Here is an 11,972-nt window from a genome sequence, read left to right as displayed (position 1 = left end):
CTGCCAAAAGAACTAACAGATCTGTGTTGGAAGAAGTGCAGCCAGAGTGCTCCTTGGAGGCCAGGATGGCCAGACTTTGTGTCCCATACTTCAGATATATTGTCAGGAGGGATCAGTCGCTGGAGAAGGATATCATGTTTGGTAGGGTGGAGGGTCAGAGTAAAAGAGGAAGACCCCCAGCGAGATGGATTGGCAAAATGGCATCATTAATGGACTCGAGCGTGGCAATGATAGTGAGGTTGGCCCAGGATCAGGCAGTGTTTCATTGTGTTGTGCATAAGATCACTGTGCGTCGGTACCAATTCGATGACACCTAACAACAACGGCAGCCAAAGGGGGAAGTAACATACGAGAGGGAGGTTGGCAAAGGAAAGATGCAAGTAGTAGAAGACACAGGGAGGAATAAATAGAAAGACATACTGTCAGCTGATGATGGTCCTTGAATGGGATTGTAATCGTTGTAATGAAACAAAGTATTGGATTTGTTTGAATGTAAATCTGATGATTTGCTCTGTAAACCTTCACTCGATTCACAATGAAAAGTGTTTTTTTTTAATTTTTTCCGTTTTAATAATTTTTGTGTTTACTATTTCATGACATTAATGATGTGTTATCCCTCACCTCTATCCTTTCCCACATGTTCTCCTTCCCCTTAACAGAAACTCAATGTCCCTTTACCAAGAACTCCCCTTTTCCCACTTAGCAACTCTGGTCTCCAGGCATTTGCCTACCCCTGGGATTTTATTTGCATGAGATCAGACAGTATCTGTCTTTTGTACCTGACTTCTGTTACTCGGCATGTTCTCAAGACTCATCCTTGTGTGGTGTGTATGAAGACTTCATTCCTTTTTCACAGTGGAATCATATTCCACTGTGAGGAAGGACCACAGGGTGTTGATCCATTCCTCCTTGGATGGACTCCTGATTTGTTTATCACAGAGCAGAGCAGCAAAAGCAGTGTGCGAAATCTCAAGCCAATTAAGCAAGAGTGGAGCCAGGAATCCGGTGTGTTGAGATTCTAGGACATGGTTGTTTTCCTCAGCCCTTGGCTGTCTGTTAGAAGGAAACAAATCACAACAGGTTTGTTGAGATTTAATTAACATACTGTACACTTCACCTCATATGGATGCGAAAGCTGGACAGTGAATAAGGAAGATCGTAGAAGAATTGATGCCTTTGAGTTGTGGTGTTGGAGGAGAATACTGAAAGTGCCATGGACTGCCAAAAGAACCAATAGATCTGTTTTGGAAGAAGTGCAGCCAGAGTGCTCCTTGGAGGCCAGGATGGCTAAACTTCGTCTCTCCTACTTTGGACACATTGTCCAGAGAGAACAGTCGCTGGAGAAGGATGTCATGCTGGGTAAGGTGGAGGGTCAGAGAAAAAGAGGAAGACCCCCAATGAGATGGATCAGCCAGGTGGCATCATTGATGGACTCAAGTGTGGCAGTGGTAGTGAGGTTGGCCCAGGATCGGACATTGTTTTGTTCTGCTGTGCATGGGGTTGCTATGAGACGATTCCGACTCGATGGCACCTGACAACAACAACAACAACACTTCACCTATTTAAAGTACAAGTCAGTGGGTTTTCTGTATATATTCCCAGAGTTGTGTAATTCTCACAATCCAATTTCAGAAAATGTTCTTTATTCCCAAAAAGAAACCTGTGCCCATGATCTCCTCATCCCCCTCCCATCCTCCCCAACCCTTAGCAACCACTAATCTACTTTCTGTTTCTGTGAGTTTCCTGTTCTGGATATGTTATATAAATAGAATCATTTAAGGCACTGTAGTCTTTTGTGTCTGTCTTCTTTCATGGAGAACGATGTTTTCAAGACTCATTCATGTTGTAATGTGTATAAGAACTTCATTCCTTTTTGTTGTTGTTGTATGTTTTTGTGAACTGAGTGATAGTTTACATGGAGAACATCGGTTTTACACCATCGTTTCATTGTAATGATGACAATCTCTTCCATGCATCATTATTCAGCAGTATTTGCTTCTATTCTCTGTTTTGTTTTGTCTTTTGGAGGGGGGATGTATGCAAAAAACACTCAGGAAGATATAATCATTTAAATAACCAAAGAGCACATTCTGCAAGCCTGCCTCCTGGCTGCCAGCACTCAGTCTTTCTCTTTCCATGAGTCTAGAGTCCTCAGCTGCTCCCTCTCTCCATGTCCTGATCTCTGCCTCCATCTCTGGTGTCGCTGCTTCTCTGGATAGAGTCCCCCCTTCCACTCATGCTCTTCTCCTTTGATGGTCCAAGGGTCCTCTGTTCCTGGACTGTAAGATTAATTATTCCACCCTTTTTGTTACAAAATGTCTACCTTTACAGTTGTGACAGTTACAATTAGTCGTGATAACAATTATGATTGAATCATAAGGATCTTATCCCCATCTCTTTTCACCAGACCCGTCTAGACAATATGAAAACTATTAAGTGGGGACGCTACCTTCTCACGTACACTCTGAAACTAAACTCCCTCTTGAAAACTTGTAAGCCATTCATTTCGTGCCTTTATTGCCTCTTCATTTTATATAGCCAATGTCTAAGTTGCCTATCTCTATCTATCTTGTATACAGAGGGGATAGGATTGATACCTGATGTGTTCATTCCTTTTTATGGCTGAGTAATTTTCCATTGTGTGGATGGAACACTTAGTGTTTCTCCATCATCTGTTGATGGATACATGTATTTTCTCCACTTCTTGGCTATTGTAAACAGTGCTGTAAAAAAACGTTCACATACAAGATTTTGTGTGGACACACTTCCAATTCTCTTGGAAGGCATCTAGGAGTGGCATTTCTTGGTCACATGGTAACTCTATTTTTAACCTTTTGGGGAACTACCAGACTGTTTTCCATAGTCACTGCATTTGTTCCTGATGTCAATTTCAACTGATGGCAATCCCATGTGTGCGGAGTAGAACTGTACTTCACAGTGTTTTCAAGGCTAGGACCTCTCAGAAACAGATGCCCAGGCTGGCATATGAAACCCCTCTGGGTGAATCTGAACTTCCAACATTTCACTCAGTACCCAAGCACTTAAATTGTTTACACCAACCAGGCAGGTCTCCTGGCAGTTGTACCACCTCTTGGAAATTTACAGGATTGATTAATTTATTCAGTGTGTGTCTACCTAGTGTGGGTACAGAGCATGGTTTCTCTGCAGGATAAGCACTGGATCACAAATCACAAAGTAGCTGGTTCAAGTCTACCAGCTGCTCCACAGGAGAAAGATGAGGTTTTCTGTGCCAGTAAAGATTTACAGCTTTGGAAACTGTACAGGATCGCTATGAGTTGGAAGCTACTCAATGACGCAGTGGGTACTTTCCTGCTGTTGTTGTTGTTGTTATGTGCTGTGGAGTCGGTTCCGACTCATAGTGACCCTGTACAGGGTTTCCGAGGCAGTAAATCTTTACGGGAGCAGAAAGTCTCCTCTTTCTCCAGTGGAACAGCTGGGTACTGTCTAGGTGCTAAAAATACAGTAATGAACCAATCAGGTACATTATGGCGCAAACTGGGAAAACGGAGCGTTTGGGACAGGGTACAAATTTGAAAAGGACTCACTGACAAGGTGACATTTGAGCAAAGAATGAAGGCGTTAACTCTTAACTGGGGGAAGCGCCTTGAGGCCGGATTGGGCCTGAAAAGTTGGAGGAACAGTCAAGAGGCCCATGCGGCTGGAGCAGAGCTAGGGAGAATAGTTTAGGGTCACCCAGTGACCACCACTGCCACCCTGGGAGCAGGGGCAGCCCCAGTCCAGCCCACATGGAGAGGGCCAGACTGTTTGTTGCCTGGGGTCTCCAAGTGCAGAGACCCCCTGTCCTTCTGAGCCTTTCAGTCTCACAGCTTTCCTTGCCATCTTGTTCGTATTCTTCCAATTTAGCAGCATTCCTGTTCTGGGCGTGGGGCAATGTCCCCATTGTGCAAGAGGGAAAGTCGAGTCACCGCGAGGCATTAGGACCCTAAGTGGAGAGAACAACAACAGGAAAAGTCCTGCCCCACAAGGTTTTGCAGGATGCTAAGAAAAGGTCCCACCTTGTCCAGGTGCTGAGAGCTCCCTCCAAGGACCTTAACTCCTTTCTCTAACAACCTACAGCCGTCCCCATGGCAACCCGGGCGGGGCCCGACCTGGATCCGTGGGTCCTCTGATCTGGCAGGGGCGGGGAGACTCGCCTTCAAACCCAGTAGGAGGAGTCCCTCCGCCGGTCTTACTGGCCCTTTAAGAGGCTCCGCCTGGCGAGGCCGCCTGCCAAAGCACTCTGATTGGTCCCGATAGCAGCCGAGCGCAGCCGAACTTGACGCACCGCCCGCAGCCTTCCCGCCCACTTTCCTCGCGGCTCCGCAGTGTCCTCAACCAATCGCCGACCGGCGCGCCGACCTTCACCTGCATGGTTACGCCCTAAAAAAAGGCTTTGTCCAATCGGTGAGCTGTGGAGAGCCTCATTATCATGGCGGGGGCGGGGCGCGGGCCGGCTGACGGGGGCGGGGCGCGGGGCGGTTGGTTGGAGCGTCGCAGCAGCCGAGAGCTCCGGGAAAGTTTCTTTGGAGGTGAAAACAGCCGCGGAACTCTGGGCCAGGAAAGGGGGCCGGGTCGTGGGGGTCCCGACACCGAGGCGGGGCCTTTCCAGGGCCGGGGTAAGAGGACCCGGGCCTCCCGGGGGACGATCGCCCAACAAAGGATCCCGGGGCGGCCGCCCTCGAGGCCTCCCTCCCCCCGGATCCAGCCCCCGCCAGGCGTCTCGGGTCCAGCATTCCCAGGGTTACGATCGGAGAGCCTCGGTCGCGATCCGCCTGGGGGCGCCCCTCACCTGCGTCCCCGTGTCTGTTACAGGTCCGGCCAGGAGCAGCCATGTCCCACGGCCCTAAGCAGTCCCCCGCGGCAGCCGCGTGAGTGCAACAGCCCCCAGCCCTCCCCGATGCAGCCCCAGTCCCGATTCACCCATCTGAAGTCTGCAACCCCGGCCCCAGAGTCTTGGTCTGGACTCTGGGACTCTCACGGGCCCGACCCTGCCTCGTCCTTACCCCTACCCGGCGAACCTCAACTTATCCCCCTAGCTGTGCCCTACCTTCAACAGCGCCTCCCGGGATCCATGCCCCATAGCTGTCAGCCCTGCGGTTGTTGTTGTTAAGTGCCGTCGAGTCCGTTCCGATCCATAGTGTCCCTGCATAGGGTTTCCAAGGAGCGGCTGGTGAGCTTGAACAGCCGACCTTGCAGTTCAAATCGACATTTCAGTCCAGCACATTAACCCACAGCGCTACACCAGGACTCCTGTGTTTGGTGTCCCCTAAAAACTCGGGGGGTCGGGGTGGGTCAGGAAGAGTCTAAGGGTGGTGTATGACCCTGGTGTTCTGTGACTGCAGGCCAGCAGGTGGCAAGGCTCCGGGCCAGCACGGAGGCTTCATGGTGGCCGTCAAGCAAGAGCGCAGCGAGGGCCCAAGGGTCGGAGAGAAGGGACCCCATGAGGAGGAGGTGAGAGTCCCTGGGTCCCGCCTGAAGCCTTGAGTGCAGCCCCCAAGCTGGAGTTGAATCGGTTGTGGCTCCGCCCACAGTCCAGATTTCCTGGCACAAGCGAAGGCCCCGCCCCATGTCCTAACCACACCCCTAACTGGTCCAGGCCCCGCCCAGTACCCTGGGCTCACTTCCCCTTGAGAGGGAACTTCCCATCATCCTGTGGGCCTTTTCTCCAGGAATAAGCTACGCCTACTTTGAGAACCCACGTCCATAACAAGCTAGCTCAGTCCATGGAAAAAATCCAGTCACCATTACCTACAGGCCAATCCTAGTTAGGAGCCCTCAGTGTCCTAACCCCTGGCCAGACTTTATCTCAAGCCCTTCTGGGTCCAACCTTTTCACTAGACCATGCCCACTCATCTGGCCCCACCCACTTCTTCCCAGGCCTGCCCTCCAGGCCCCTCTCAACTCCTTGACATGTTTCTGCAGCCGGTGAAGAAGCGCGGCTGGCCCAAGGGCAAGAAGCGAAAAAAGATTCTGCCTAATGGACCCAAGGCACCTGTCACAGGCTACGTGCGCTTCCTGAATGAGCGGAGGGAACAGATCCGCACGCGCCACCCTGATCTACCTTTCCCTGAGATCACCAAGATGCTAGGTGCTGAGTGGAGCAAGCTGCAGCCGGCGGATAAGCAGGTGGGCCTTCTAAGACCCTTCAAGCCCTTCCCTTAAGTCAACATTCTAGGACAATCATACCCCCAAAGGATGGGAACAGGGTTCTTCCCACTAGATAAGTGACCACCTGCAGCTTGTTGGCTTAATGGTTAAGTGCTGGGCTGATAGAGGAAAGGTTAGCAGTTCAGACCCACCCAATGACTTGATTTCAAAATGGCAAAATCGTCAAGGAAATGTAAACCCCCCCCAAAAAAAAAATCACCCCACCCCTAGTTTGTACCTCCAAGTGGGAGTCATAACAGGCATAAAAGAATGGAGGAAGCTGCCCTGCCCGGGCTTCAGCGCAGTCTGGAGTTGGGGGAGGCGATCAGAGTAGATTAAGGTTTTTGTCACACTTGAAAGTTGGGGGTGTGGAATGGGAGACTGGGGTCAGGTTGGAGAGCTCACAAATGTCCTGAGTGTAAGTTGAGGAGTGGGACTTAGTCTCAAGGGCAGTGAGCTAAGACAGGTTCAGTAGTGAGAACTAAGCAATAGTGACGACCAAGCACCCTTGCCCTGCCCATGCCAGCGGTACCTAGACGAGGCCGAGCGTGAGAAGCAGCAGTACATGAAGGAACTGCGGGCGTACCAGCAGTCGGAGGCGTACAAGATGTGTGCCGAGAAGGTCCAGGAAAAGAAGATCAAGAAAGGTGGGATGGGGTACAATTTAGCCAGGCAGGGCCTCCCCTAGGCCACTGACTTTGTGTGGGCGCAGTTATGATGGGACTTTGTGTGGGCGCAGTTATGATGGAGAGGTGCTGGGGACGGAAAGGAGGGTGTTCCAAATATACAGGATCAGAGGAGGCTGGGAGGCTGACCTTGTCCTCTTCCCTCCCCCACCAGAGGACCCAGGCTCAGGGCTCATAAACACCCTGTTGAACGGACACAAGGTAAGAAGTGCCCCTTCTCCAAAAAGTGTACCGGGATCTTCACTTCTGGGTGGAAAGGAGGTATGTGGGGCACTTTTGATCATTCAGGCCAATGGTGGCCCAAGGAGATGTCCCCAAGCTAGGGGGCATCTCAGGAAGCGGTGTGGCTACCCTTTAAAATGAGTTGTTCCTTGCCCCTTCACCCCAGGGCGGGGACTGTGAGGGTTTCTCCACCTTTGACGTCCCCATCTTCACTGAAGAATTCTTGGACCAAAACAAAGGTGAGCGCAGCGTGGCCTCCCTCTCCATCCTCCACTCCCTGGTTTGTAGGGGCAGACCCAGTAAAGTGGGGGGTGAGCCAAGGGAAGCCAAAGCAAGTGGGGAGCAGTGGATGGAGGGCAGGGAATTTGCCAACTAGAGCCCTCCCCGCTGGTCCCCTGCAGCGCGGGAGGCGGAGCTACGGCGCCTGCGGAAGATGAACGTGGCATTCGAGGAGCAGAATGCGGTTCTGCAGCGGCACACACAGAGCATGAGCAGCGCACGGGAACGACTGGAGCAGGAGTTGGCGCTGGAGGAGCGGCGGACGCTTGCGCTGCAACAGCAGCTGCAGGCGGTGCGCCAGGCGCTCACAGCTAGCTTTGCCTCGCTGCCGGTTCCTGGTGCGGATCCCTGGCCCAGCTCCTGGCTGACCCCCACTTTCTACTATCTGTCTGTTAACCCTCCCGTCAACAACCTACTTTCCGTCTCTGGCCATCCGAGATTCTGTGCTCTATGCCCCCCACCTCACAAACCCCTTACTCCAAGGCCTCAAGCTGGGCACCTGACCACTTGAACCCTGTCCTTGGTGGTCATGAGAGAGAGCCTAGTTCAGGCCACCTCACGTCTGCCATCGCTGACCCCTGGCCCTAACCATGGTGCTCTCATCAAACCCTTGACATCACTCTCTGATGTCCCACCTTTGATGACCACCAACCTCCCCCTCAACTCCACCCCCCAACCCCCGGCCCCTCTGTCCGCCCCTCTTAATAGCCAGTCCCTCATCTCTACCTCTTTTGTTGTTGTTAGGTGCCATCGAGTCGATACTGACTCATAGTGACCCTATGCACAGCAGAATGAAACACTGCCCGATCCTGGGCCATCCTCACTATTAGTGCTATGCTTGAGCCCATTGATGCTGCCACTTGGCCAATCCATCTTGCTGGAGTCTTGCTCTTTTTCTCTGACCCTCCACCTTACCAAACACGGTATCCTTCTCCAGCGACTGGTCCCTCCTGACAGTATGTCCAAAGTATGAGAGACAAAGTTGGGCCATCCTGACCTCCAAGGAGCACTCTGGCTGCACTTCTTCCAACACAGATCTGTTGGTTCTATGGGCAGTCCATGGTACTTTCAATATTCTCCTCCAACATCATAACTCAAAGGCATCAATTCTTCTACGATCTTCCTTATTCACTGTCCAGCTTTCGCATACATATGAGGTTATTGAAAATACCATGGCTTGGGTCAGGAGCACCTTAGTCCTCAAGCTGACATCTGTGCTCTCCAGCGCTTTAGGATTACAATTATTCTGCTATCCTTGACCCTGCCTCCTGATAATCTTGACTGCCCTCCTAACTTACCCCTGGTCCCATGGGTGGATTCCCTGATAGTCTCCCCATGATCCTACATACACTGCCCCCTCTCTCCCTGAGACACTACCTCCGCTCTGCTGATACCCCATTCTGTGGACCCCCCAGGCACAGGCGAGACACCCACACTCAGCACCCTGGACTTCTACATGGCTCGGCTGCATGATGCCATCGAGCGCGACCCTGCCCGGCACGAGAAGCTTATCGTCCGCATCAAGGAAATCCTGGCCCAGGTCGCCAGCGAGCACCTGTGAGGGTCTTGGCCCCTGTGAATCTGGATCACATAAGCCGGTGCTGTGGGATGGCCTTCTCCCCGCCTGTCATGAAGAGGAGGCTCCGGGGCCAGCCTGATCCTGCACCTTGGGGGTACTAGCCCCCCCATTTAAATTTCTATAGCTCATGCACACACATACACACAGACATTGGCTTTTAACTCCGCATACCTCCATACCAAGAAAAGCACTCGGCCACACACTACACGTATGGGGTACAGACCTTACAAATGTGGCCGCTGGACCCAGGACACGGGAGTGGGGTGGGGGCTGACGCTACAGATTCTCCCTACCACTCTGGGTCTTCAGGACACAGGACAGCCAAAAGCCACAACATACCCGAGGCCACACTCTGCTTGCCACAAGTACACAGCATAGGTTGGGGCCTCTGCCTGTTACCCATCCAGCATGCCAGAGTGTGTATGTGGGAAGGAGGTTGGTGCTGATCAGCCCCATCGCACCCATTTGAGGGACCTTTGTAAAAATCTAGACTTTTTCAATAAAAACAAGCAGAATTTTGAGTCTGAGGCTTGTGAGTATGTATTTTGGGCAGTGAAGGGACCAGAAGGTAACACTCAGGATCCCCTGAGCATGACAGGCCTGGGAGAGCACTGAAGCATGGCTGGTCCCATTTCTCAGATGGGAAAACTGAGGCCCAGACTTGAGCCAGTTCACATAGCAAGCACTATCTTTCCCTATCCCTGTGAAATCCGTGCCTTGTGGACTTGACTTCTGTTGGGTTGAGGAGGCCGGAGAAAGGGCCATTCCATCCTTGAACTTGGTCGGCCTGACCCTTTTCTTTCTGGAAGAGTAAATGAGGCAGGCATGACTTCACTGGTCAGATTTTTAAAAAACTTGTACAAAAATACATAAGGGACCACTTTCAACCAAATGTACAATTCAGTAGCATTTAGTACATCCGCAATGTTGGGCAACCATATCTATCTGGTTCCAGAATGTTTTCGTTACCAACCCCCTTAAAAAGAAAATTTAAAAGCCCTGGACCCATTACCAAACCTCTGGTGGCGGAACAGTTAACACTTGGCTGCTAATTTGAATCTCCAAAGTTCAAACCCACTTTAGTGGCTCCTTGGGGGCAAGACCTGGCTATCAGTTGCTTTAGTAAAGATTTGTTGCCGTTGTTAAGTGTTGTTGCCATCCTGTACAGCGTTTCCAAGGAGCGACTGGTGGGTTAGCAGTCCAGTGCTTATCCTACAGTGCCACACCAGGACTCCTAGAAAGCCCTATGGGGAATTTGTGAGTGGTTGTATAGCAAGACACGTATGCTATATATGTGCATGAGGGTTTATGAGTACATGCAGGTGTGTGTACAGGTGTGCATGTGTGTGTACAGGTATACACATATGTATGTGCTGTGTATATATTATATATAATAGAGCACATAGGCAACACAGTTATAGAAATTTCTTAGATACATCCAAACATCTCAAAGGATTGATTTACCGAGTTTAAAAGCTCAGTAGAAGAATTGATGCATTTGAGTTACCGTGTTGGAGGAGAATATTAAAAACACCATGGGCTGCCAGAAAAACAAACCAATCTGTGTTGGAAGAAGTGCAGCCAGAGTGCTCCTTAGAAGCCAGGATGGCCAGACTTTGTCTCTCATACTTTGGACATACTGTCAGGATGGACCAGTCCCTGGAGACGGACGTCATGCTTGGTAAAGTAGAGGGTTAGAGAAAAAGAGGAAGACCTCCCAATGAGATGGATTGGCACAGTGGCGGTAGCGATGGGCTCACACGTAGCAACGATAGTGAGGTTAGCACAGGACTAGGCAGTGATTCGTTCCGTTGTGCATAATATCGCTATGAGTCAGAGCCAACTTTACGGCACTTAGCAACAATAACAACAACAGTTTGGGGGCATATCGAGGCCAGTTGACGGAACATAATTCATTAACATAATATTCTACATCCTAGTTTGGTGAATAACGTCGGTTTGTAAAAAGCTTTCAAGTAGCCATTTAGAATGTAGCTATTAGTTTCTTTCCATCTAGAGCAAAGGAGATTGGGGAGGGAAAAATAAAAAAGAATTACTCCACCGTGTTTTTTCAGTGCACAAAATAATAAGAGAGAGGAAAAAAGAAAGCATACGGAACATGAAGCAAATACTGTTGAATAATGATGCACAGAGGGGATTGTAATCATGGCAATGAAACAAAATACCGTAGGATGAATACAAAACTGATGTTGTCCCATGTAAACTATCACTCAATTCACAATAAAAGCTTAAAAAAAAAAAAAAAATTCCTCCACAGGATTAAAGATCCACATGAAAACCACAGCCCCTCCTAGCATGAGACCAGAAGAAGTAGATGGTGCCCAGCTCCCACTATCAATTGTTTCTGACCTGAGACACAGTGGAAAATCCCTGTTAGAATGCGGGGAGGGGAAGTCAGAACAAAACTCAAATTCATCAAAAAGACCAGACTTACTGGATTGATGGAGACTATGGGACCCTTTTAATCTGGAACTGAAGCCACATTCAGAAGTCACCTTTTAGCCAAATGATAGATGTTAAGTGCCATCCTGTCAGTTCTAGCTCAGTATAGACACCCAGTATAGAGTTTCCAACGAGAGGCTTGTTTGAAGCTCCGACCTTGTGGTTAGCACTCTAGTGCTTATCCTAGGGCATCGTACCAGGATCTCAATAGGTCAAAAAGAACGCGCTCCCTAGAGCAATCAACTATAGGAGATCAAACGGGCAATGTTTAGCATTTGCACACAAGCAAAACTGAAAGCCCAGGTAGGTAAGGCAGCACTTGATTCTTCTTGGATCAACTATCAACACTCATGGAAGCAGCAGTCACAAAATCAAACGACGTATTGCATTAGGCAAATTTTCTGCGCAAGACCTTTTTAAAGTGTTAAAGAGTAAAGATGTCAGCTTGAAGACTAAGGTGCTCCTGACCCAAGCCATGGTATTTTAAATAACCTCATATGCATGTGAAAGCTGGACAGTGAATAAGGAAGACCTTAGAAGAATTGATGCCTTTGAGTTATGGTGTTGGAGGAGAA

At 50.0% G+C, this 11,972-nt stretch overlaps 1 protein-coding gene across 1 annotated transcript; it reads left to right on the top strand.

Moving 5' to 3' along the window:
• The first annotated feature begins 4,505 nt into the window (after nucleotides 1-4,505).
• HMG20B (high mobility group 20B) lies at nucleotides 4,506-8,916 on the top strand. The gene is made up of 9 exons (XM_006868949.1): nucleotides 4,506-4,550; nucleotides 4,834-4,889; nucleotides 5,364-5,472; nucleotides 5,944-6,147; nucleotides 6,695-6,815; nucleotides 7,009-7,055; nucleotides 7,243-7,315; nucleotides 7,478-7,693; nucleotides 8,771-8,916. The coding sequence occupies exons 2-9, from the start codon at nucleotides 4,852-4,854 to the stop codon at nucleotides 8,914-8,916; spliced, it is 954 nt and encodes a 317-aa protein (XP_006869011.1). The 5' UTR covers nucleotides 4,506-4,550; nucleotides 4,834-4,851.
• Nucleotides 8,917-11,972: the final 3,056 nt, after the last annotated feature.

This window comes from Chrysochloris asiatica, unplaced genomic scaffold (genome assembly GCF_000296735.1).
Source record: "Chrysochloris asiatica unplaced genomic scaffold, ChrAsi1.0 scaffold00125, whole genome shotgun sequence".
NCBI classification, from domain to species: Eukaryota; Metazoa; Chordata; class Mammalia; order Afrosoricida; family Chrysochloridae; genus Chrysochloris; species Chrysochloris asiatica.
Note: the sequence above shows the minus strand (reverse complement) of the source record. Positions and strands in the feature narration are given on the sequence as shown.

Bases quoted from the DNA above. Each gene is read 5' to 3' on its own strand.
- HMG20B (XM_006868949.1), top strand. From the start codon at position 4,852: ATGTCCCACGGCCCTAAGCAGTCCCCCGCGGCAGCCGC. The intron at 4,890-5,363 runs GTGAGTGCAACA...CTGTGACTGCAG, and splicing joins CAGTCCCCCGCGGCAGCCGC to GCCAGCAGGTGGCAAGGCTC. The intron at 5,473-5,943 runs GTGAGAGTCCCT...ATGTTTCTGCAG, and splicing joins AGGGACCCCATGAGGAGGAG to CCGGTGAAGAAGCGCGGCTG.